General features: G+C 45.1%; 1 protein-coding gene across 4 annotated transcripts in view; it reads right to left on the bottom strand.

Annotated features, from left to right (window-relative positions):
• The window catches only part of PDE1C (phosphodiesterase 1C), a 1445089-nt gene that overhangs the window by 1095316 nt on the left and 322155 nt on the right, over positions 1-27618 (bottom strand). For all 4 annotated transcript variants that reach the window (XM_063922562.1, XM_063922563.1, XM_063922564.1 and 1 more), the window contains exon 3: positions 17130-17295. In XM_063922562.1, the coding sequence (XP_063778632.1) occupies positions 17130-17295 (166 nt within the window). The remainder of the gene's footprint in view (positions 1-17129; positions 17296-27618) is intronic.

The following is a 27618-nucleotide window of genomic DNA, read 5'->3' as shown; positions in this document are numbered from 1 at the left end:
AATTTACTTGGCGCAGTCGCAGTGCGAACATTGCGCATGCGCAATTAGCGGAAAATCGCTGCGATGCAAAGAAAATTACCGAGCGAACAGCTCGGAATGACCACCATTGTTCATACCGTTTGCTGGTATTCTATTGAATGCCGTGTTCTGCGGTATGTTCGTGGTGTGAGCTGGTGAGACACTCACCGTGTTTAAACAATAAATTCTTTCCTCGAAATGTCCGTCTCCCTGGGCACAGTTTTCTAACTGAGGTCTGGAGGAGGGGCATAGAGGGAGGAGCCAGTTCACACCCATTCGGGGTCTTATAGTGTGCCCATGTCTCCTGCGGATCCCGTCTATACCCCATGGTCCTTACGGAGTCCCCAGCATCCTCTACGGACTAAGAGAAAAGGATTTACCGGTAGGTATTAAAATCCTATTATCAAGGGGCCCATGCACTCTCTAATGGCTAGCCAAAACCTCTGGGGTGGCTGACCACACCCCTAAGCATGGGCCCCTACTACTGCATTTCCCTGGTGGGCCCTCATGCTCTAGTCCAGGAATGAGGAACCTTCGGCCCTCTAGCTGTTGTTGAACTATGCATCCCAGCATGCCCTGCAACAGTTTTAGCATGGCCAAATAGCAAAACTGTAGCAAGGCATGCTGGTATGTGCAGTTCAACAACAGCTGGAGCGCCAAAGGTTCCCCATCCCTGCTCTAGTCCAACACTGGTTGTTTCACAGAGGTACAAAAACTAGGGATATCTGCAGAGAATTTAGGTATACATAAAGAATAAAGAGGATAACCATGGCACAATGCCAGAATTCCTGTAAATATATTGGTGGTGTTCCTAAGATATTATTGTCAGCAGCAAACTAATAACCCTATAAACATAAGTTTTTGTTAGATTAAGGGCCAGATTTATCAATATATATATTCTTATTATCATTCGTTGCGAATGATAAATGGTGTCTAGCCAATCAGTTCCTGTCATTTTTCAAGCACATGACAGTTAGGAGCTGATAAGCTGGAGCACTATTTACAGATGTGCCAGCCTTCATCTTACAAGTTAAGGGGCGATGTATTAAGCAATGAAAAGAATGGAGAAATGAGCCAGTGGAGAAGTTGCCCATGGCAAACAATCAGCACTGAGGTAACATTTATAATTTGCATACTATAATATTATACAGAGCAGCTGATTGGTTGCCATGGGCAACTTCACTACTGCTTACTTCTCCACTCTTTTCACTGCTTAGTACATCTCCCCCTAATCACAGCAAATGAAGGGCGTTTGCCACAATTAGCATGCCTGCGAATGAGAGTGGGCACTGCGGACACACCCACGATCCATGAACAAGTCGTCAGTTGCCTTGAATAGTCACAATCACGGCAAATTCGCACTCGTGACCCGTTCGAAGGTAAGATGAAGGCGGGCACATCTGCATCATTCATAACGAGTGATAACAAGAATATCACTCGTTGATAACTCTGCCCCTATGTTAAAAATATAGATCAAAACTAGCTGTAAAAAGAGAGGCCCATTTATCAACGAGTTGTAGCTATTTAAAACTTGTGTATGATAAAAGGTGCTCCAGCCAATCAGCTCCTAACTGCCATGTGTTTGAAAAATGACAATTGGGAACTGATTAGCTGGAGAAACATTTATCATACGAAATGAGTTTTAAATAGCTAAAACTCGTTGTTAAATGGGCCCTACAGTCCATAGTCTGGATTAGCCAAGTCAATAATAATGTGTATAACCAAAAAGGTAGTGTGTACCCAGGGCCGGTTCTAGACCTTGTGGCGCCCAGGGCAGAAAGTTTCCAGCGTCACCTCCACCCCCACCCCCGCTGCCAGCTCTGCTCCCGCCGCTAGGCAACCGGCAATATTGCCCCGTTTGGGAAGCCAGCGCTGAGGCTCCAATGCCGGATCCCACCCTGGAAGGATCCGTTTCCAATTCCCGGGAGGGATCTGGCATTGGAGATGTGAAAGGGGTAATATAGGAACTGATTCAGAGGTAGGTGGTAACTGAGTGCATTGCTGATATTTGTGCATTTGAATGATCATTTGCTACTGTGCATGCACAAATTATTCTAAAAACTCCTACAGCGCATGCAGTTCCCTGACTGTACGCACGTGTGCTGTTGCATACAGAGGCACACTGACATCAGATGGCAAGACAAAGCAATGGGCATTCCTGGGTGGTGTCTGAGTAACGGCCTGAAGAGAGTGCATGTTAGTGAAAACAGATGCATTCTCAGATACACAGAGGTCACGTTCAGCCAGAGACACTGCACCTGCCATAGACTGGTGCAAGTGGTGATGGTGGTCCCAATGGTGAACTGTCTAGAACCACTGGTGAATTACACTATGCATGGGCAGTGAAAGTGGGTGTCTCAGGGCTTGCACAAGGGGAAAGCTTAAACTAGCATTTGCATATTACAGCAGTTGCAAATCCAGCAACAGCAAATGAAACTACGTCCATCTCTGATTCAGGACCATGGCCTATAAGTAGACCTGGTGATGAGTCAATTCATTGCAACCTGTGGTGTGGTCATAGACATGCGCATGGGGGGTACCTGGTGCCCACAGGCACTCCCTAATGTCCGGCACTCCCCACACGCTACTCCTGCAGCACTGTGATCGCTGTTCGTTCAAGTGCCCCCTCCCGCCACCTGTCCACGCTCTCTCTCTCCCCTCCCATCCGTGGCTGTCTCCTCCCTCCCATCTGCGATCTCTTTCTCCCCTACCATTCGCTCTCTCCCCAATCCCGTCCGCCGCTCTCTCTCCCCTTCCTGTCCGCGCTCTCTCTCCCCCCTCCCATCTGGTCTCTCTTTCCAATCCCATCCACAGCTCTGTGTCCCCCGTCCCGTCCGTGGCTCTGTCTCCCCCCTCTTGTCCTCGGCACTCTCTCCACCGTACCGTCCACGGCTCTGTCTTACCCCTGTAAATTTCGGCTCATACCGTGTGGCGTAATGTGAATTTCGGCTCATAACGTGTGGCGGAATGTGAATTTCGGCTCATACCGTGTGGCGTAATGTGAATTTTGGCTCATACGGTGTAGTGTAATGTGAATTTCAGCTCATGCTGTGTGGCGTAATGTGAGTTTGGCTCATACCGTGTGGCTTAATGTGAATTTCAGCTCATACCGTGTGGCTTAATGTGAATTTCGGCTCATACCATGTGGCTTAATGTGAATTTCGGCTCATACCGTGTGGCTTAATGTGAATTTCGGCTCATACCATGTGGCTTAATGTCAATTTCGGCTCATACCGTGTGGCGTAATGTGAATTTTGGCTCATACTGTGTGGCGTAATGTGAATTTCGGCTCATACCGTGTGGCGTAGTGTGAATTTCGGCTCATACCGTGTGGCGTAATGTGAATAAGGGGAACTAGCTGGTAAGCATGGAGACGTGTGACAAATGCTGGTGTCCTGCAGAGGAGGGGTCTGATGGCATAGAAAGAGGCAGATGTGGCTCTAATGGCACATGTTTAAATTATAAAGCTTATTTGTGATATATTAAAACTGAAATGTACAGCCCCCTAAATCTGCCAAATTTTTCAGAGTGGTCCACTCAAAATCAGAGTGTAGGTGCTGGCGGTGCGAGGGGTGGGGTGTGGGGAGGGGAATACATATGCACCTAGGACTACCACTCTCTAGTTCAGCCACTCAGTCAAGGATAGGTTGGGGAAGTGTAAGCAGCGCAGCTAGGACTCAGGGTTATGCTGTAGCAGACAGTCAGTACCAGCCAGCGGTCGCACCATTATGTTTTATTTTATTTCTGTGGGGTGTATTATATCTTCTTTATTATTGGGAACTAGGGAGAAATTAGATTAAGCCATGTGATTTTACTGCAGTAATGTAAAATAGTTCTAGTCATGTCCCTTTGTGGTGCTAGACACGCCCCTTCGGCGGTACACCCCGTAATACAATTAGCTGTGCATGCCTATGGGTGTGGTTGACGTATGAGTAGAGAACTGGGGAAACTTAAGGACAAATTCTGCCAGTGATGCTGGAGACACATCATAGTCCAAATACAGTATATAATTAGATAATCTATGAAAAGTTAAAAAAAATCTCTACCTGTAATACAAGTCTGAGTCTGTGATATTCTGAAAGGAAAGGCATGTCAATGTCCTGGATTTGCTTGACAAACTAATGGAGTCGTAGGTCTTTGCAGTGAAGATCACAGGTAGAGTAATAATTAATGTACAGAAAGTCAAAGGATAAAAAGAAAATAATAAATAAAGTTAGAAAAATGTTGTTGCATACATCAACTGGTATATAGAGACTGAGCTGGGAGTAAAATAAATGTCTACCAAAAATCCACTGAGCACATTATAGAAGACAGACATCACAGTAAGCTCTTTCATTAACTGGGGGTTCACTAGTTTGTTGGTTCCCTCATGAGCAGGGATGCTCATTACATTTTAAGTTCTCTCAGGAGGCTTGAAAGAGCTCTCATGAGGAATACCCTCCCTAGAGTGTATGTGCTCTTTCATGGTATACCCTCACTAGAATGTAAGCTATCTCACGACGGTACCCTCACTAGAATGTAAGCGCTCTCACGTGGTATATACCCTTACTAGAATGTAAGCACTCTTACGTGGAATACCCCCATTAGCATGAAAGCACTCTCACGTGGTATAACCTAACTAGAATGTTAGCACCCTCACATGGTATACCTGCATTCCAATATAAGCAATCCCGCGTGGAATACCCTCACTAGAATGTAACCAGCACCCCTGCCTATGTCTCTCCGACTTCAGCACAAACAACTCATCTCCTCCGACCATTTCTTTCCAGTTTAGGCCCCAAGCTTACCTCATCTGTCTTCTGCTGCTCCTATTCACGCGGTTCCTCTTACCATCATCAGTGCAGCATGACATCATCGTGCTGCGCCAGAAAAAAACAAAACAAAATTTTATAGCTCTGCTCTGACTGCTGGGGCGGATGGCTCTCTCTGACTTTTCATGCCTGTGCACAGCAGTATTAACTCATTGCAGCCACACAAGCAGGTAGCTAATGGCAGGCAGGTGACAGCAGGCAGGTACTAGGATGGACTCTGTGGACTCTTAAATGACTGGGGCCCCATAAAGTCTCAGGTGTATGTGGGGTGGCCGACATTAGGGTGTGTGTAAGACACCCTCTGTGCGCACACCTATGGACATTGGACATGACAATAATCATAGGCCATCCATACTCTGCATGATTTATGGAAGTGATCTCTATTCACAGGAAAAAGTTGACTACCTCTACCACCATCAAAGAAGTTATGGGAGTTTTTCAGTCCATCACACAAATATGGCCAGGAGAACTGGACAGGTTTGAAAAACAAAACCGAATAATTCAGACGATTTTTCAGTCATTTTCAGCATGTGAATGATTATTGCTCCACGCATTGAACACTAATCGTTCAAACTAGTCGTTTGTTCAGCTGGTTTGCATCATTATCATGCAGCATATGACCGGCTTAATGCAGCACCATTATCAGGAAACAATAAAAAAACAGTCAGAGTCAATCACCATTTATGTGCAGCTACCAGAGATGTATCAGTGCTGAGATGAGTAAAGACAGAGAAACATACATGAACTAACCACTGTCAACTGATAACCACCATCATTTTACTTCAACATTTATCCAAACTAAACCTCATTCATCTTCTGCTTCTGGAAAAGGTTTTTGCTTTCATGCTATACTGTACATGAGTGGTCTTCAGTATGCCGAATGTCGGGATCCTGGCGCACAGTATGCCGGCGCCGGAATCCCGACACCCGGCATACCGACAGATATTCTCCCTCGTGGAGGGAGAATAAAGAGCGTGGCACGCGTAGCGCGCCACCGTGCCCGCTCGCCATGCTGTCGGTATGCCGGCGGTCGGCTCCCGGCGCCGGTATGCTGGTCGCCGGGAGCCCGGCCGCCGGCATACCATACTACACCCCTGTACATGTATCATTGCAATTATCCAACATTACGGCGGTGGGTGTGGTGTAGATTCAGACGAACTAATCTATTCGGCATCAACTGAATTCCCTCCATGCAGTCAGAGATAATGATTCCTCATGATGTTTGGTGGCAGCTGGTGTCACCAAGTAAGCAGTAAAGGTGTTTTTAATAATACATGAAAAATGGGTCACTCTGATAATTGGTCATATAAATGTCTATCTATATATTGTATCTATCTATATATTGTGATCAGATTGTGATGACATACATATTATTTATGGGATGTGGTCAGCATCCCGATGGTGAGAATTCTGATGCTCACAATACCAGTGATTGGATCCCAACAGGTCAAAATACAGACAACTTTAAAAGGTAATTATTAGCGTTAGGGTTGCCACCAATCTGTCATGACATTCAGCCAGTCCTCAGATAACACAATCTAAGACAGCGGGTCATGACAGGTGTGCGCTTGGTCACTTAGGATAAATACAAAATACCTCTGCCACCACCAAAGAAGTTTTGGGAATTGTTCAGTTCTCCACACAAATATTAATATTACACACTCCCTTACAAATAGGTATGTAGCTTTTGACCTCACAGACTCCTAAATTCAACAAGAGACACAGATAATACACTAGATTAAATAATATTTTTATTTTGAAAAATATTTCAAAGGTTTCGGTTACAGAAAAAGAATATTCTAAAATATGGACTACAGATTATAATGCATTGGTTTCAGAAATAAAAGGGAAAAAAACCCCAAGGAAACAAGATTCAAGGTTGCTTACATAAGAGACCTGGTTTCCTGCTGTGGGAGAGATCACAGAAAATAAGAGTGAACGCCTCAGTCATATTTGACTTCTCTCCAGGTAGTGAACATCGTGTGTTGTTTGGACCTAAAATTTATTCCAGCTGGTAGCTACTCCAAGCCCCCACCCTTGGGATTTAACTCTCTTATTGCTGGACATTTAGTGAATCAGTCACTCACTTCCAAGCAACTGTCTCCCAGTAGGATAGGGGGGTTGGGACAGCCCTTTAGAAGTGATGTTCTCATAGCCTCCTTAGAATTTACACTTCTTGACCTGGTCTGAAAGATCTGGTTATTTGGGCAGTGAAAGATTAAGCTTTTATGACTGGTATTATTATCTCATTCCCTGACTCCAAAGAAGAGCATAAACTATCTCCCCCAGGTCAAATTCAGGACACAGCATAGCAGCCATTTTGATACACAAAATCAAGTCACATCTAGGCCAACAAACAGCATCCAATAAAAAATGTGCCTATTAGTTTGCTCTGCAGAGGAGGGGTAAATGACAACTACTTCCAACTCAGCTTGGCTAGCAAAATGTGCTCACTCTCCTTTTAAATATCTTGAGCAGATGCAGGAGGAATACAGTAAGAACTGTAACTTCACTGGGAGCACAAACAATGGTCAAAATGCAGTACATACAGTAGGGTTAGGGTTAGTAAAAGGCCTAAAAGCAGGGATATCTTAACGTATGTGCAGTTGTGCATACTGGGAAGCTGACCAGGGCCCCATGATTCTAGTGGTCTTCATACAGGAGCGGGTTGGGTCAGGGGGCATCTTCTCCCCAGGCTGGTGCCTTTGGAGCTTCTGCTGCTCTGATTGTGAATTACACATAATGGTGGATGTAAGGACCCCAGTGCATTGCTTTGCCCAGGTCCTGCAGTGCTGTTAAGATGGCCCTGCCTAAAAGTGTATATAATAAGTAGCCAAGTCACAAGAAAACTGTAAAGTAAATCATACAAGACAAACAAAAATGTAAACTGTTACATTAATAAACATATCAGCAGCCTTCACTTTACTAAAGTAAGAAGGAAACATGTTTTTTTCTAAATACAGTACACTGTAATCCTACTACTATAGCATACCTCCCAACTGTCCTGATTTTCGCGGGACAGTCCCATTTTTTTGGGACTGTCCCGCTGTCCCACCCGCGGGTACCAGTGTCCTGTGATGGTGGGGGGAGGGGCAATTGGGAGGCTCTTGCACTCGCTGCAGAGCAGCGGTGAATAGACGCTGTGCACATGCGCACACAGCGTTTTTTCACGCAGATAGAGGGAGAGGGGGCATGCCAGCAGCTCACTGAGCGCTGGCTATGCCCCCATAGTGACGAGAAACGGGGGCTGTGGCTCGCGAACGTGGCACTGTCGCAAGGCTATACCCCTTTCTCTGACACCATGCCCCTTTTTCTGTAGCCACACCTCCTTTTCCCTGGCGGGCATGGATTTGCCGCGCAAGAGTCCCTCTTGATGCCGCTGAAAAGTTGGGAGGTATGCTATAACAATATTAAAAGCTTTACTATGTTCGCATGATTAGGTGTGTATTAGATGCATTTGTCAGATCCAACACAGCCATCATCTTTATCATTATCAGATTGCAACTTGCAACAGGGATTGAGTACCTGCATGTCATCTGATTCTAAAAAGCATTCTGGTGGCCATCTTGGTGGATTTTACTTGTATGTACTTTGCCCATGTCTACACTCCCTCTTCATTCTGTCTGCAGGGAGTCATATGTGGTAAATGCATCTGAGTTACCAGGACAAAAGATGTGTATCGCGGAATGTAGCGTGTGCACACTAAGAAAGGGAGCAATCTACAGGGGAAAAAGCTGCAATTTGTGATTATGTCCAACTCTGCATAAAGTCCTGATGTATAACTATCCCGTTAGTTCCACAGCTCACACTCCTCTGTGATTTTTTTTTCACCTGCCCGAGGCAGGCGAAAAAAAACAATAAAATGGCCTGTTTTCGCGATCACGGCCCGAAAAATACACATGTGCGGGAACTTATCCCTGATCCTATAGGGGAATGTAATAGAGTGCGAGAACCAGGAAGTGCGGGTCTTTGTCCGAGTTCTAATGTATTTTTAAAGCGGCAAACAGTAACACAGCAGAACCAAGCTTGTTTGGTTGCCTCTTTAAAAATACGTGAGAACTCAGACGAAGTCCCACACTTCCTTGTACTCGCACTCTATCACATTCCCACCTATTTGTTTTGGCCTGAAAATTTAACATTTTTTGGGTGCAAAAAAACAGTGGATAATTGAATTGGCTGTGAAAAGAAAAATTGTTGAAAAAGTTAAGCTAATTACAAAAAAACCCTGCTTTTCATAGCCAAATTTTTTGGGGGGGCTAATTGAATATTCCCCTTATGGGTAAATGTAATAGACTGCAAGATGCAGCAGCCACAAAATGTCAGCAATTTAGCTGCAAGATTTAAAGCGGTAATTTTTTAAAAGACAGAACGCACAGGCTGTTACATTAACACCTTGGCGTCATAAATAAGTTCAATATAATGGACAGTATGAACGCACAGCAATATAAGTCTGTCTTCAATGCATGGCGCTGGAACTATTTCTTACTACACATGTCATGATTGCCTGAATATATTATTTTACTTGTCTTAATAAAAAATATTAATATAAAGGTAACATCACTAGGCTTAAGTATTGACAGGAGTGTCTCAACAGAAAAGAAAAGAAAAAAAAAAAAGCCAAATGTTCATTGCACCATAGACTAAAATATACACAATGTTGGAGGTAATTTATAGTAATTATTGGTTGGTTTCATATTAAAGAACAATGGCCCTCATTCCGAGTTGCTCGCTCGTTATTTATCTTCGCATCGGTGCGATTTTCCGCTAACTGCGCATGCGCAATGTTCGCACTGCGGCTGCGTCAAGTAAATTTGCTAAGAAGTTAGGTATTTTTCTCACGGCATTACGAGGTTTTTTCTTTGTACTGGTGATCGGAGTGTGATTGACAGGAAGTGGGTGTTTCTGGGCGGAAACTGACCGTTTTATGGGTGTGTGTGAAAAAACGCTGCCGTTTCTGGGAAAAACGCAGGAGTGGCTGGAGAAACGGGGGAGTGTCTGGGTGAATGCTGGGTGTGTTTGTGACGTCAAACCAGGAACGAAACTGACTGAACTGATCGCAGTGGCAGAGTAAGTCTGGAGCTACTCAGAAACTGCTAAGAAATTTCTATTCACAATTTTGAGAATCTTTCGTTCGCAATTCTGCTAAGCTAAGATACACTCCCAGTAGGCGGCGGCTTAGCGTGTGCAATGCTGCTAAAAGCAGCTTGCGATCGAACAACTCGGAATGAGGGCCAATATATACAATGAATATGCAAATGGTTAATAGTAAAGGATAAATACTAATATAATCAAGAAGGGTTATGACTTATGCTCAACGTGTAAACTATGGTTGAAGAGTAACTACAAATCATTTTTTTTTAACCATTACACCCAACATCAATAGGCAGCTATACTGCACCTGTCAGGAATTTTGGAGCTGTAGTTCGTAGCCCCTTGACCTTTTTCATAGCAACAACTGATGCCCTGTTACAAGACAGGTGACTTTTGCTAGTACTGTTTATACTACTTCATCAGTGTATAGCATACCCATAGCTCTAATTAAGGTTATCTGCTGTTCTCAACTATCAACCTGCAATCTGAGACATGTCAAATAACCATTTCTAAAGTCAATTAAGACATGTAAGTTTGAAATATCCCCATGAGTTGGTGTCACTTACAATGCATCATCTCCGTGACATTTAAAAGTCTTCATTATTCTGCAGTGGCCACAAATAGGGTGGTCTATCCTGGGATCAGGATAGGCGGAATCCTGGGATTTTGGCCTAAAATCAGCAGGATTTGAATCCCAGGATTGAAGCTTCCAATCCCTGAAATTTTGGGCTCAATGTCATTGTAATTTTTTTTGTTTATGCCGGGCAGCGCTGAAAAGGTGATCAGAAGAGATCCTGGCAATATGATTGCGCAGAACAGTCCCAGAGAAGAGGTCCCCACAAAAGCTACTATTATGGGGGAAAAGATGATCAAGTTCATTGAAGACTTTTTCTTATTAATATATACAGCACTATGACCTACTTTGATATATACTGTATGTCTTAATAAAGTTTTTCTATTCTATTATAGATATTGTATGTTTGTAATGCATCCAAATCTATCTATCTATCTATCTATCTATCTATCTATCTATCTATCTATCTATCTATCTATCTATCTATCTATCTATCTATCATGTAATAAGGATGGTACTGATGTCATGAAGTTACATTGAACACTATTCTAGGAGTACAAGTGAGACACTGAAATTAATGAAGGAGATAGTCCTGTATTATTAGATGCACCAATTCTAAAACTATAGGGGTCATTCTGAGTTGATCGCTCGCTAGTTAATTTTAGCAGCCGTGCAAACGCTATGCCGCCACCCACTGGGGAGTGTATTTTAGCTTAGCAGAAGTGCGAACGCTTGTGCAGCCAAGCTCTGCAAAAAAACAGTTTGTGCAGTTTCAGAGTAGCTCTGAACCTACTCAGCGCTTGCGATCACTTCAGCCTATTTGTGTCCTGCCCAGCGAACGTCCAGCCACGCCTGCGTTTTTTCAGACACGCCTGTGTTTTTGCAAACACTCCCTGAAAACGGTCAGTTGCCACCCAGTAAAGCCCCCTTCCTGTCAATCTTCTTGTGGCCGACACTGTGCGAAGAAAAACTTTGCACAACCACAACGGGCTTTGTACCCGTACAACGCGCGTGCGCATTGCAGCCCATACGCATTCGCATAAATGCCGCTTTTTCACCTGATCGCTGTGCTGCGAAAATCAGCAGCGAGCGATCAACTCGAATTGGCCCCCTATGTTCAAGTGATACTGTACGTGTGCTCCTTGTATGTTAAGCAGACAATTAAGAAACCTTACCCTATGTCAGTGGTTCTCAAACTATGTGCCATGGCACCTTGGATTGGTGGTACAGGGCCAATTCAAATTATTTCTGGTCAATGTAATAGGTAAAACCAGTGCTGGTGGCTGCCGATCATAAAATATGTGGACAAACAGAAGCAAATCTCGTCCCTCACTCAGCACTGGCCCTATGCATACGCACAGTACGTGGCCGAGTAAGGCGCCGCACATAGAAAGTGCGCTCTGGCCGCGTACCACAATTCACTCATTGTCAGTGACTGCCACTGCTGCTGCCGCGCTCGAACACCTCCCTCCCCTCCCATGAAGTACCGCTGCCGCTTCGATCATGCATATGTAATGAGCGGTGGAGCATCATGACGTCATGCCACTCATATATACGCAAACTCAGCTGGTGCAGGACGGATGCCAGTCACGCCACTGCCGCATAAAGCCAGGAGTGGACTGCAGTGTTCCCTTTTCAGCCGCGTGTACAGCTGCACTTGATGGAGCTGGTCAGCTCAGCAGAGGCAGCAGTGGCTGTCTCCATCCTCCACTGACAGCAGGTCCGTGCCAGTGGGGATGCCGGTGGCAGCAGGGAGGGAGTGGGTATCAGCATTCACTGTCTCCCACTCTCAGCACGATAGCTGGCAGCAGGTCCTCTCCTCCCTCACAGGCGAGTGGGCTACTCTCCCCCCTCACACTGTCCTGCATTGGCTGCCTCCCCCTCCCCTCTCACCCCCAATGCCCCCTCCCTCTCTCCATGCTCTCCCCTCTTTCTCTCCATGCCCACCTCTCTCTCGCCATGCCCATGCTTATCACTACCTCCCTCCCCATGCCTTTCCCTCTCTCCCTCCCCATGCCTCTCCAATCTCTCCCTCCCCATGCCCATGCCTCTCTCCCCCATGCCTGTCTCTCTGCCCGTGCCTCTCATCTCTCCCTCCCCATGCCCATGCCTCTCTCCCCCATGCCTGTCTCTCTGTCCGTGCCTCTCATCTCGCCCTCCCCATGCCTCTCTCCCTCATGCCTGTCTCTCTGCCCGTGCCTCTAATCTCTCCCTCCCCATGCCTCTCTCCCCCATGCCTGTCTCTCTGCCCGTGCCTCTAATCTCTCCCTCCCCATGCCTCTCTCCCCCATGCCTGTCTCTCTGCCCGTGCCTCTAATCTCTCCCTCCCTATGCCCATGCCTCTCTCCCCCATGCCTGTCTCTCTGTCCGTGCCTCTCATCTCTCCCTCCCCATGCCCATGCCTCTCTCCTCCATGCCTGTCTCTCTCCCCGTGCCTCTAATCTCTCCCTCCCCATGCCTCTCTCCCCCATGCCTGTCTCTCTGCCCGTGTCTCTAATCTCTCCCTGCCCATGCCCATGCCTCTCTCGCCCATGCCTGTCTCTCTGCCCGTGCCTCTCATCTCTCCCTCCCCATGACCATGCCTCCCTCCCCCATGCCTGTCTCTCTGCCTGTGCATCTCATCTCTCCCTCCCCATGCCTCCCTCCCCCATGCCTGTCTCTCTGCCCGTGCCTCTCATCTCTCCCTCCCCATGCCCATGCCTCTCTCCCTCATGCCTCTCTCTCTCTCAACAAAGAGCAGGTATAAGCTAGCTTATATGTGAGATAAGCCAATGCCATCACTTATACCCCTTTCACACCAAGCAGATAGCCCTGGTTATTGCCAGGGCCCCTAGTGCAACCCAGGTCTTAGCTCAGTGTCTGCTACCTGGGTTGCTACCAGAGTTATTCCCGTGACCGACCTCGGTCGACTTCAGTGTGAAAGGCATGACCCAGGTCATGCCTTAAAGGAGCTGATTGGCGACGCCACTTTAGATGACACACTGGCATACACGTGTCCAGTGAGAAAGGCAACAACCTGGGTCCATCCTGTGGCGTGAAAGGGATAAGTACAGTACCCAAGGTTGGACCTCAGACCCGGGAATTTGGTGTGAAAGGGGCATCATTTTTTATGTAGGATACTGTAAATAAGATACAGTGAAATCTAAAATATATGGCGTAAGATGGAAATACTGAGAAATTTTGATTAGTATAGAGATTAGTATAGTGTCTATTTATCGTTTAGGAAATAGGAAGGACTTATCACATATATCGCAGGAATATAAAACCCTCAAATGCCACAAAGTAACCAGGGGTTAAAGTAGGCCGGAACAGGGTGGAACGGCATTCCTGCAATTCTAATTTGAGGCGGAACTCCACCCGCCCTCCTTGCCCAGCCACAATCAGCAACTACACATGCAGCCTGATTACGGAGGACTCTAAGAGACTCATCACCAGCACTGCAGCCAGGCTTCTGTTGCCCTGCCTCTGCTGCTCACCCACAACATTTACTCAACTGCAGGTTGTGGCTCTGTTAGTCTCTCATACATACTGTCTCTCATCTGTGACCCTGTCAAAGCGGCAATGCAGGAAGTGGCTGCAGCTCTTCCACCAGCCCACCCACCTTGCCCTGCTCTGCTCATTGCTGAGCCACCGCTGCCAGAATTTGATAAATAATTAAGAAGGGGAGTCTTATGTTGATCAAGGTGACTTCCGTGCTTTCCTATGGCTGCGCCACACACTGGCAGTGTAGTGGTGGGTGGGCGGCACTACAGAGGGAATGCTTGATTTGGCCAGTCCCATCTCCTGCAGTCCCTCTGCCAGCAGTGGCAGGAAAGATGACATAATCGCGTGTTTGCATCTCCCTTTATGAACAAAGGAGCCACCCTGAGTACCCACGCAGGCACTGAAAGAAGGAACGGTAGAGTTATTATCAGGTGATTCATCACAGTCATCAAACTACTGTGGCCATTATGTGTAAGGGGCACTACACTACTGCTGTGTGCATTATGTGTAAGGGGCACTATGCTACTGCTGTTGGCATTATTTGAAAGGGGCACTACTACTGTGGGTATTCTGTGGGCATTATGTGCATAAGGGGCACTACTTCTGTGGGCATTATGTATATAAGGGGCACTATTACTGTGGGTATTGTGTATAAGGGGCACTACTGTGTGGCGTAACGTGAATAAGGGGCACTACGTGTGGTGTAATGTGAATAAGATTGTGCTACTTTATGGTGTAAAATGGACTGGGGGTACTGTTGTGTACTCATGCCCCTTCCTTGTGAAAACCTACCCCCTTTTTGAGAAGGTTGGCCACAAACTTATAGTTTGAAGGGGGGACCAAACACACTACCACCAGCCCAGGCTCCACCAAATGGGAAGGGGGGGGGGGGGGGGGGGGAGAGGTAGGTGACAGGGCAAATGAGACGAGTACCACCACCTCTCCAGGACCACTTTAAGCCCTGGATGTAACAAAACAATAACCATAGGGATGCAATGCTCATCCCCCGGCAATACTGACTGGCAGCAGTAAGAAGGCAATTATTACTTTGCTGGCCAGTCTAATCTGCACAAGCAAAAGTGAAAGAGAAAAAAAAAACATTTATTTACTGTGATATGAAATGCAATGGATGAAAATGCTTTGTTTTTAAAAGAAATAATTTTCTTTTTTGGTGTCTCTGCTTTTGCCACCCTGAGATGGGAATAGAGATATGAGGACAGCTGACAGTACTAATAAATAGGCCTATCAAAGGACTGGGACTGGGGCACCTTTAACCTGGAGAAGACCTATCTCGGATTTAGGGCTTTTCTCCATATCATAAGTAGACCTCTGAATATTTTCAGACTTTCAAGTGTTCTGATCAGGGCTGTGCTACCTCTCACCTGTCAGCAGAAGCTCTCTCCCCAGCCCAGCACATGATGTCGGTTGCTGGGGCGCAATGTGCCCAGGGAGGCTGTTGCTGCTGAGCAGTAGTCTTCTTTGCCTCTGCTGGGGTAGAGGTGGGCGATCACACTGATCCCCACCTTGGATTTGGCAATGGTTGGGAGGATTATGGTACCGCCAACCCCCCCCCCCCCCCCCTTGCCTTTCTTTTCAGCATGCGGAAATACTTTTTGTTTCTGTTTTTTCGAAGTACCCGGGCTCTGGTTCTTATGACTGATAAATATAAATAATCTATGGAGGCACAACCCAGGCTGATGAAGTTTTCATTTATCTGCCAGTGAAAAGAGGTGACATTTTAATATTAGCCTAGGATGGATATGGATTAAAATATTGACAATGCATCGGTCAACATTCAATAGGTCAACACCATATGGTCAACATGCATTAAGTCGATAGGGTCAAAAGGTCGACATGAAAAAGGTAGACAGTGCAAAAAGGTCAACAGGGTCAAAAGGTCGATATGTAAATGTCAACATAAAATGGTCGACACCAGGTTGTTGTTTTTTTTGTATGTGTCATTTTCTATGTTTAACCATATCTAAATTAGTGGAAACATGTACCCTCGATGGCTCGCTATGCTCGCAACGCTTTGGGCAAGGTGATTCATTCTGCTGCCGCTGCGCTTCAACATCGGTTGCTATTCACACAAATCTTGTGTCAGCCATATGTGTCAACTTGTATCAACCATATGTGTGTCGACCATTGTCATGTCAACCTTTTGTACCTGTCGACCTTTTGTAAAAGTCAACCTTTTTTTACCTGTTAAGTTAATGCATGTTAACCATATGGTGTCGACCTATTGATTGTCAATCTATCATCCTCAACCCGACTAGCACAATCGCGGCTTACAGACACACATGACAGAGATCGAGTCCTTTATTCGTTCTGTAGAAGTCTGAACATTTATACAATCCTGTGGTATATAACCGTATTTTGCAAGATAACAGCATTTATTGATGAAAGAAGTACAAAACTGTAATAATAATTTTGGAAGAACTGTAAAACTGCCAGTATCACACCACACCTAATGATAAAGTATTATGATTGGCAATGGTGTACCTGAAAATGTCAAGGTGAATGGGTTTTCTCTCTCAAGTTTTGCTCACTTCATATGACACGCATTTAATTGCACAGCATTTCATATCAATTGGCCAAGTGCACCAGATCAGACAGATTTTCATATCTCTTAATTATAGAATATAGAACAACGTCTGTACATTTCTCCAAGTGTAATTACATGCAAAATCACATTACTTTTGCAGTTATGCACCTGACATGGCTTTGCTTTCAGCTTTGTCATTATTTCCAGTCCATACAAATCTAGAAAATGATTTCAGATCAGATTATTGGCCTGTGAAACATTGTAGTAAACAACATCAACCACAACATGTAAATAACTAAGGGGCTGATGCTGTGTTGGCTACACATGCATCAGCAAAATAACATCAGCATATACAAATGGCGTATTTAAGCCCACATGCTGAGTTGAGTGCATCTTGGTGCCCACTCTAAACAGACAAGAATACACCCAACTTAAAAATATGCCCAGAATTAGCCTCCAAGACTGTACCTAATTGTCTCACACTATTACAAACTCTCCTACAGTCTTATAAGTGCATACAAATGTGGTGTAATTAGTCTCCTACACACTACTAGTACACAACAGAACTGCATAATAAAGAAATAAACAGGAATGGTGTCTGTCAAACCTGATTGATGTCTTCGGAATTGCATCTGGGCTGTCAACCTGTGGCAATTCATCTGCTAAAATTTCTTCTGGGCTACGCAGATCAGCGACAATTGCAGGCTTCTGTTTTTCTTTGAGATTTAGTCCACTGATAATGCTATTCCACAGGCTGTTCTGAGACTTGGACCCTGAAACATGTTACCAAACAAAGAATTACATTTTTAGCTTTGTTCATTACCATGGGGAAACAATTAAAGCCTAACTGTCAACACATTCATTTGGCTACACGATATTGGTTCTAACTAGAGATGAGACGTTTTCAGGAAACCGAGCCCGTCCAAAAACATCAGGGATCCATGGGAATCCGAGCTCCGGCTCAGTTTTCCCGCCTTGCTTGGTTTATAAAATGAAGCAGAACATCTTCCCAGCGTCGGATCTTGTGTGTTTTGGATTCGATATAAGTCCCTCCCACGGTGATTTGGGTGCAATTTCACACAGGACCGTCGGAGAGCTGGGTGCAGATTTGACCTATGTGACTGGACACTTCTCATGCTCTTAAAGCCTGTACACACTAGGCAATATAGTAAGCAATATTGTTCATTTTTAGCCTCCTGAGCCATATCGCTTACTATATTGCCCAGTGTGTATGCTGCAGGCGACGGCCGATGCGTGGTCATGGGGGTCGTTAACGACCCCCTCCATCAGCTGTGCATGCAGCTCAATCTGACTATATTGTCAGATGCTGCATGTTCTAGCCAGCCGCGGCATGACGCCACTGCGTGATATCGCTAGCGATTTTGCACAGTGTGTATGCCCAAGTCAGAAGGTCTGGCCAGGGAGGGGACACTTTAAGCGATGTCGCTCCTGGAGTGAATCGCCTAGTGTGTATGCACCTTCAGTGTTAATATTGGCTTTGCTAGATAAATGATAGGCATTTAGCAAAACATTGTTTTTATTTTTATAGTGCAGGAAAATATATCCATATTGTCTAAGTGTGTTACACTAGTGCTGAGCATTAAGCCTCAGTACAACTGCACACTGTTATGGGTTTTTTTGGTCACTGCCCGCAGTGCAGCTGCAGGGCATAGCTCCTAATACATTAACCCTTGGTGCACACTGTTTTTTTTGTCACTGCACACAGTGCAGCCCAGGGCTCCGAATGTAACCCTTTATCGGTGCACAGTGCATGCTAGTGCGCGCAAACGTTTTTTGTGACATTGTTTTAATTTGTGAAGAAACAGAAAAAAAGGTGTGTTTATTTTATTTTTATACAACTTGAGTGTGTTCAACAAAGCTTAGTAGGTGATGTGCCGCTGCTTTAATGAATATTAGCACTGTGAGTCCACAGTGTGAAGTTGCCATTTGTGAAGAAAAAAACTGAAAAAAGTTGTAAATTTTTTGTACAACTTGTGTGTGTTCAACAAAGCTCAGTAGGTGCCGTGCCACCCACTGTGATAATAAGTTAAGTGCTGTGAGTTAATATGGATTACGATCAGTCAAAGATAGATCAGGAGCAGCAACTCAGTATTAGTGCTTTGACTGCTGCCAGTCATAATAGTACTACAACATCTGCTAAAGGTGGACCAGGGGACAGAAAGTTTAGGAAAGGGCACCTGAAATCAAAATATTTAAAATGTTAAACAGAGGTAGAAGTGTCACCTTAGAAAACAATAAATCATGAATGCCCAAAAAAGCGGACACTGAAGCTGAAAAATAAACTGTGTCCACAAATCCATGAGGAGAGTCTAGGGCAGTGATTTTCAACCTTTTTTTTTACTCGCGGCACACCGAACAATATTTTAAAATTGCCAAGGCACACCATCAGTTCTCCACAGAAAAAAACAAAACACACACATTGGCCCTCACAGTAAAAAAAAAATCCACACATACATTGGCCTACACAGAAAAAACAATCACATTGGTCCCCACATAAATAATGTTGCTCCCTACATAAATCCTGTTGCCCCACACATAAATCAATCACATTGCTCCCCACATAAATCATGTTGCTCCCTACATAAATACTGTTGCCCCACACATAAATCAATCACATTTCTCCACACATAAATCCTATTGCTCCCCACATGAATTATTCACATTGTTTGTTCCCCCCATAAATCCATAAATTCTTATTCTCCCCACATAAATCCTATTGAAATCCTATTGTTCCCCACAGGAGAAATAAAATAACAAATATTAGCCCCTACCGGTCAGCTGTCCTCCTTCCTGTCCCTCAGTGGCGGGGGTTGTTCATAGTGGAGTTCTGCGAATACTGAGCAGCGGGCAGTCGGGTAGGTGTGGATGTGGTTGGGCAAGGAAAGCTGTGTATGTAGGCGGGAACTGGAAGATGTGTATGCAAGCGGGTGGGCTGGCTAGGTGGTGAGATGCGGCGACCATGACCTATGATATCACACCACCACGTTTTTAAGGCATAGGTCACGGCCGGAGCACGACTGATCCTCTGAGAAGAGCCCAGGCCAACAGTACACTCTAAAGGTGGAGGAAGCTGCTCTGGCTCCGCGGCACACCTTGCAACTGGTCGCGGCACACTAGTGTGCCACAGCACACTGGTTGAAAAAGCCTGGTCTAGGGGACCCACATTAGCTATGTTGGGAGAGGCAGTACAAGTAAAGCTGGTGATGATGACATAATAGAATTGAGGATGCTACGGTGGAAGTGGAACAGGATATGGGGGATATTTGTGTACTATCTGACGCTTATGAGGATGATGAGGAAGCCTGGGCATAAAATCAAAAAAGCCACTACTTAGGTGCGGAATTATTTTTACCTAAATCCTGCCAATGTTTGTGAAGGCATCTGCTCTTTTGTGAGGCCAAAGTTAGCAGAGGTATGGACGTTAACCACCTAGGCACTGACTCCATGTTACATAATTTACAGCGAGTTCATGAAATGTATTTTACAAAATTATAATAATTTGTTATTAACACCCTTACCATCAACCACCTTCCTTTGGAGGTAGTCCTTCCAAAAACTGGTTTGTGGGGGGCCAAACAAACCAAGCATTTCAGCAACAAAAGTAGCAGTCCCTTTCACTGAAGTGCTTGGTTTGTTAAACTGTGCATGTCCTTTTTAATATCCAACATAAAAGTGTGTGGGAAGGCCCAAGGACAATTCCATCTTGCATCACTTTTCTTTTCATAATGGCCTGTATTTTTGGGGGGCATTGGGGACGGTCTTTTTGCATAGAAATTTTTATTTGTTATAGCTCTAATACATTGCTAATTGCATATGATTTATTGTTGCTCCTAGAACAACCACTGGCTAATCTTAATAATGGACTGTACAGTGGGCTGTGCTGTAGCAAATGAAGCTTGCAGAGATCATTGAGATCCGTGCAGGCTTCAGTGTGTTGTGGAGAAAAAAAATGTAAATAAATCAGGCAAAAAAAACTGTGTGCAACCCCCCAAGCGAGTAGGGTTCCCCTATATTTTACACAACCAGCACTGGGCTCCTGAGTCCATCCTGATAATGGTAATACAGGGGAAATCATAGGGGTCTAACCCTGGGCATTACACCCCGACTAGAAAGAGCAAAGTGCTGGAAATATGGGGGACCCCTACACAGTTTCCCTTTATGATACCAGTATCAGGACTGATATGGGTAACCAGGACCAGCTCCAAAAACCCCATGGCTGGTTGTGCTTTGGAGGGGACCCAACGCTGCTTTTTAAAAAAAAAAATATTTTTTATCTTTTTTTTTTATAACCACACAAGCCTGCATGGATCTGACCGGGACTTGCTATTGTGATGGCCAACTCGGACTGACATATCATATGCCGTCCGGTTCGCTGTTCACACTACACGATAGGCACCAAATCGCTAGTGATATTGCAATGTTTGATGTGCACCAAATCAAACCTGGCAACTGTTGTTAGCATCCATGGTGCATCCATACACACTGAGCGATGTGGGTGATTTGTTGTTATGACAAATCCAGCTTTAGATTGGAATAGCATGTACAACTGCCTGGTTGTAGAGTAGCAGGCATCCTCAATTATTATGCTGCAAAATAACAAATTTAGCGCGTAACACTGCCTTCTGATGTCAGGTGATTTCTTTATTCTTCCACTACCACGTTTAGAAAGTACAGTGAGTTACATCATGTGTGTTTCCTAAAGTATAATATTGCCATTCGAAATATGTATAAGAGGATTGTGCTAGGCATGTCAGATAAAGGAAAGTATGCAGCGCATGTGTACTTTGCTTTTATTAAATGTCTATGTTCAAACACAAGCTTAAATGATTGAATCGGCAGCATATGTGTCCTGCACAACAAACATCTGTCAATAATCACTTGCATATAGAAAAAAAAATGCAAATGAAAGCAGATAAGAACAAGTGATTTTCAGTGTCCCCCACCTGCAAATACAGGTTGAGTCTCCCTTATCCAAAATGCTTGGGACCAGAGGTATTTTGGATATGGGATTTTTCCGTATTTTGGAATAATTGCATACCATAATGATAAATCATGGTGATGGGACCTAAATCTAAGCACAGAATGCATTTATGTTACATATACACCTTATACACACAGCCTGAAGGTCATTTTAGCCAATATTTTTTTATAACTTTGTACATTAAACAAAGTGTGTGTACATTAACACAATTCATTTATGTTTCATATACACCTTATACACTAAGCCTGAAGGTCATTTAATACAATATTTTTAATAACTTTGTGTATTAAACAAAGTTTGTGTACATTGAGCCATCAAAAAACAAAGGTTTCACTATCTCACTCTCACTCAAAAAAGTCTGTATTTCGGAATATTCCGTATTTCGGAATATTTGGATATGGGATACTCAACCTGTAATAACAACCTGCTTGAGTGCCAGACAAATTGACTAACCCTATCAGTAATGAAAACCAGCCCAAGGATGGTCAGCGTAGGGCAATTGCTCTTACTGGACTGCACAAATATCGGTCATTTGGTAACCAGTCTGGCGCTGAGTTCCACAATACATATTATTTTATGACATTATAAATAACCTGCAAAGCAAAACTCAATGCAAACTGTGTTTCTCTAAGCGACCATATACTGTACTGTTTAGTGTCAATGTTTCAGTAGCAACCCATGCCCTCAGCCATGGAACTGCAAATAAAACTTTTCAATAGTTTGCTGTTTAACATTAAACCTGAAGAAATCACACTTTGTGGGATACAAGATGGCGGCAGTATTGCTTAGCATTTAAAGACAATGTGATGCACTGTCTTGCAGTGGTTTACAGCAGGGGTGGATTTAGAGTGAGGGCGCTCCTAGGCACAACAGTAACTGCCTCCCACCGCCTTCCTAATTTTATTATTTTTATTGATTGATTATAAGCCCTCATTTGATAGCCAATTTAAATAATAAACCCCCACCCCCACCCCCACCCCCGCTGTCACATTTTTGTATTTTTATTAGGAGCATGGCTAGTGATGTGCACCGGAAATTTTTCGGGTTTTGTGTTTTGGTTTTGGATTCGGTTCCACGGCCGTGTTTTGGATTCGGACGCGTTTTGGCAAAACCTCCCTGAAAATTGTTTGTCGGATTCGGGTGTGTTTTGGATTCGGGTGTTTTTTTTACAAAAACCCTCAAAAACAGCTTAAATCATAGAATTTGGGGGTCATTTTGATCCCATAGTATTATTAACCTCAATAACCATAATTTCCACTCATTTTCAGTCTATTCTGAACACCTCACACCTCACAATATTATTTTTAGTCCTAAAATTTGCACCGAGGTCGCTGGATGACTAAGCTAAGCGACCCAAGTGGCCGACACAAACACCTGGCCCATCTAGGAGCGGCACTGCAGTGTCAGACAGGATGGCACTTCAAAAAAATAGTCCCCAAACAGCACATGATGCAAAGAAAAAAAGAGGCGCAATGAGGTAGCTGTGTGACTAAGCTAAGCGACCCAAGTGGCCGACACAAACACCTGGCCCATCTAGGAGTGGCACTGCAGTGTCAGACAGGATAGCAGATTTAAAAAATAGTCCCCAAACAGCACATGATGCAAAGAAAAAAAGAGGCGCAATGAGGTCGCTGTGTGACTAAGCTAATCGACCCAAGTGGCCGACACAAACACCTGGCCCATCTAGGAGTGGCACTGCAGTGTCAGTCAGGATGGCACTTCAAAAAATAGTCCCCAAACAGCACATGATGCAAAGAAAAATGAAAGAAAAAAGAGGTGGAAGATGGAATTGTCCTTGGGCCCTCCCACCCACCCTTATGTTGTATAAACAGGACATGCACACTTTAACAAATGCATCATTTCAGTCCCACATGCCTAGCGGAATCGCTCTGTTTTAGCTCCTCCTTCAATGTCTCCAGCTTCTTCTGCAAAAGCCTGATGAGGGTAATGACCTGACTCAGGCTGGCAGTGTCTGAACTGACTTCACGTGTGGCAAGTTCAAAGGGATGCAGAACCTTGCACAAGGTTGAAATCATTCTCCACTGCGCCTGAGTCAGGTGCATTCCCCCTCCTTTGCCTATATCGTAGGCAGATGTATAGGCTTGAATGGCCTTTTGCTGCTCCTCCATCCTCTGAAGCATATAGAGGGTTGAATTCCACCTCATTACCACCTCTTGCTTCAGATGATGGCAGGGCAGGTTCAGGGCTGTTTGCTGGTGCTCCAGTCTTCGGCACGCGGTGGCTGAATGCCGAAAGTGGCCCGCAATTCTTCGGGCCACCGACAGCATCTCTTGCACGCCCCTGTCGTTTTTTAAATAATTCTGCACCACCAAATTCAATTTATGTGCAAAACATGGGACGTGCTGGAATTTGCCCAGATGTAATGCATGCACAATATTGGTGGCGTTGTCCGATGTCACAAATCCCCAGGAGAGTCCAATTGGGGTAAGCCATTCTGCGATGATGTTCCTCAGTTTCCGTAAGAGGTTGTCAGCTGTGTGCCTCTTATGGAAAGCGGTGATACAAAGCGTAGCCTGCCTAGGAATGAGTTGGTGTTTGCGAGATGCTGCTATTGGTGCCGCCGCTGCTGTTCTTGCTGCGGGAGGCAATACATCTACCCAGTGGGCTGTGACAGTCATGTAGTCCTGAGTCTGCCCTGCTCCACTTGTCCACATGTCCGTGGTTAAGTGGACATTGGGTACAACTGCATTTTTTAGGACACTGGTGACTCTTTTTCTGACGTCTGTGTACATTTTCGGTATCGCCTGCCTAGAGAAATGGAACCTAGATGGTATTTGGTACCGGAGACACAGTACCTCAATCAAGTCTCTAGTTCCCTGTGAATTAACGGTGGATACCGGAAACACGTTTCTCACCATCCAGGCTGCCAAGGCCTGAGTTATCCGCTTTGCAGCAGGATGACTGCTGTGATATTTCATCTTCCTCGCAAAGGACTGTTGGACAGTCAATTGCTTACTGGAAGTAGTACAAGTGGTCTTCCGACTTCCCCTCTGGGATGACGATCGACTCCCAGCAGCAACAACAGCAGCGCCAGCAGCAGTAGGAGTTACACTCAAGGATGCATCGGAGGAATCCCAGGCAGGAGAGGACTTGTCAGACTTGACAGTGACATGGCCTGCAGGACTATTGGCTTTCCTGTGTAAGGAGGAAATTGACACTGAGGGAGTTGGTGGTGTGGTTTGCAGGAGCTTGGTTACAAGAGGAAGGGATTTAGTGGTCAGTGGACTGCTTCCGCTGTCATCCAAAGTTTTTGAACTTGTCACTGACTTCTGATGAATGCGGTCCAGGTGACGTATAAGGGAGGATGTTCCGAGGTGGTTAACGTCCTTACCCCTACTTATTACAGCTTGACAAAGGCAACACACGGCTTGACACCAGTTGTCCGCATTTCTGTTGAAATAATTCCACACCGAAGAGGTGATTTTTTTTGTATTTTGACCAGGCATGTCAATGGCCATATTTGTCCCATGGACAACAGGTGTCTCCCCGGGTGCCTGACTTAAACAAACCACCTCACCATCAGAATCCTCCTTGTCAATTTCCTCCCCAGCGCCAGCAACACCCTCATATCCTCATCCTGGTGTACTTCAACAGTGACATCTTCAATTTGTCTATCAGGAACTGGACTGCGGGTGCTCCTTCCAGCACTTGCAGGGGGCGTGCAAATGGTGGAAGGCGCAACCTCTTCCCATCCAGTGTTGGGAAGGTCAGGCATCGCAACCGACACAATTGGACTCTCCTTGGGGATTTGTGATTTAGAAGAACGCACAGTTCTTTGCTGTGCTTTTGCCATCTTAACTCTTTTACGTTTTCTAGCAGGAGGATGAGTGCTTCCATCCTCAGGTGAAGCTGAACCACTAGCCTTGAACATAGGCCAGGGCCTCAGCCGTTCCTTGCCACTCCGTGTCGTAAATGGCACATTGGCAAGTTAACGCTTCTCCTCAGACGATTTTGATTTAGATTTTTGGGTCATTTTACTGAGCTTTATTTTTTGGGATTTTACATGCTCTCTACTATGACATTGGGCATCGGCCTTGGCAGACGACGTTGATGGCATTTCATCGTCTCGGCCATGACTAGTGGCAGCAGCTTCAGCACGAGGTGGAAGTGGATCTTGATCTTTCCCTATTTTACCCTCCACATTTTTGTTCTCCATTTTTTAATGTGTGGAATTATATGCCAGTAATATATCAATAGCAATGGCCTACTACTATATATACTGCGCACAACTGAAATGCACCACAGGTATGGATGGATAGTATACTTGACGACACAGAGGTAGGTAGAGCAGTGGCCTACTGTACCGTACTGCTATATAGTATATACTGGTGGTCAGCAAACTGTGCAAAACTGAAATGCACCACAGGTATGGATGGATAGTATACTTGACGACACAGAGGTAGGTAGAGCAGTGGCCTTCTGTACCGTACTGCTATATAGTATATACTGGTGGTCAGCAAACTGTGCAAAACTGAAATGCACCACAGGTATGGATGGATAGTATACTTGACGACACAGAGGTAGATAGAGCAGTGGCCTTCTGTACCGTACTGCTATATAGTATATACTGGTGGTCAGCTAACTGTGCAAAACTGAAATGCACCACAGGTATGTATGGATAGTATACTTGACGACACAGAGGTAGGTAGAGCAGTGGCCTTCTGTACCGTACTGCTATATAGTATATACTGGTGGTCAGCTAACTGTGCAAAACTGAAATGCACCACAGGTATGGATGGATAGCATACTTGACGACACAGAGGTAGGTAGAGCAGTGGCCTTCTGTACCGTACTGCTATACAGTATATACTGGTGGTCAGCAAACTGTCAAAACTGAAATGCACCACAGGTATGGATGGACAGTATACTTGACGACACAGAGGTAGGTAGAGCACTGGCCTTCTGTACCGTACTGCTATATAGTATATACTGGTGGTCAGCTAACTGCAAAACTGAAATGCACCACAGGTATGTATGGATAGTATACTTGACGACAAAGAGGTAGGTAGAGCAGTGGCATTCTGTACCGTACTGCTATATAGTAGTGATGTGCACCGGAAATTTTTCGGGTTTTGTGTTTTGGTTTTGGGTTCGGTTCCGCGGCCGTGTTTTGGGTTCGAACGCGTTTTGGCAAAACCTCACCGAATTTTTTATGTCGGATTCGGGTGTGTTTTGGATTCGGGTGTTTTTTTCAAAAAACCCTAAAAAACAGCTTAAATCATTGAATTTGGGGGTCATTTTGATCCCATAGTATTATTAACCTCAATAACCATAATTTACACTCATTTCCAGTCTATTCTGAACACCTCACACCTGACAATATTATTTTTAGTCCTAAAATTTGCACCGAGGTCGCTGGATGGCTAAGCTAAGCGACACAAGTGGCCGACACAAACACTTGGCCCATCTAGGAGTGGCACTGCAGTGTCAGGCAGGATGGCCCTTCCAAAAAATACTCCCCAAACAGCACATGATGCAAAGAAAAAAAGAGGCGCAATGAGGTAGCTGTGTGAGTAAGCTAAGCGACCCTAGTGGCCGACACAAACACCTGGCCCATCTAGGAGTGGCACTGCAGTGTCAGGCAGGATGGCCCTTCCAAAAAATACTCCCCAAACAGCACGTGACGCAAAGAAAAAAAGAGGCGCAATGAGGTAGCTGTGTGAGTAAGCTAAGCGACCCTAGTGGCCGACACAAACACCTGGCCCATCTAGGAGTGGCACTGCAGTGTCACGCAGGATGGCCCTTCCAAAAAATACTCCCCAAACAGCACATGACGCAAAGAAAAAAAGAGGCGCAATGAGGTAGCTGTGTGAGTAAGCTAAGCGACCCTAGTGGCCGACACAAACACCTGGCCCATCTCACGCAGGATGGCCCTTCCAAAAAATACTCCCCAAACAGCACATGACGCAAAGAAAAAAAGAGGCGCAAGCTCTTCCCGTCCAGTGTTGGGAAGGTCAGGCATCGCAACCGACACAATTGGACTCTCCTTTGGGATTTGGGATTTCGAAGAACGCACAGTTCTTTGCTGTGCTTTTGCCGCAAGTCTTTTCTTTTTTCTAGCGAGAGGATGAGT

This window comes from Pseudophryne corroboree, chromosome 5 (genome assembly GCF_028390025.1).
Source record: "Pseudophryne corroboree isolate aPseCor3 chromosome 5, aPseCor3.hap2, whole genome shotgun sequence".
NCBI classification, from domain to species: domain Eukaryota; kingdom Metazoa; phylum Chordata; class Amphibia; order Anura; family Myobatrachidae; genus Pseudophryne; species Pseudophryne corroboree.
This window is presented reverse-complemented; position numbering and strand designations above follow the sequence as displayed.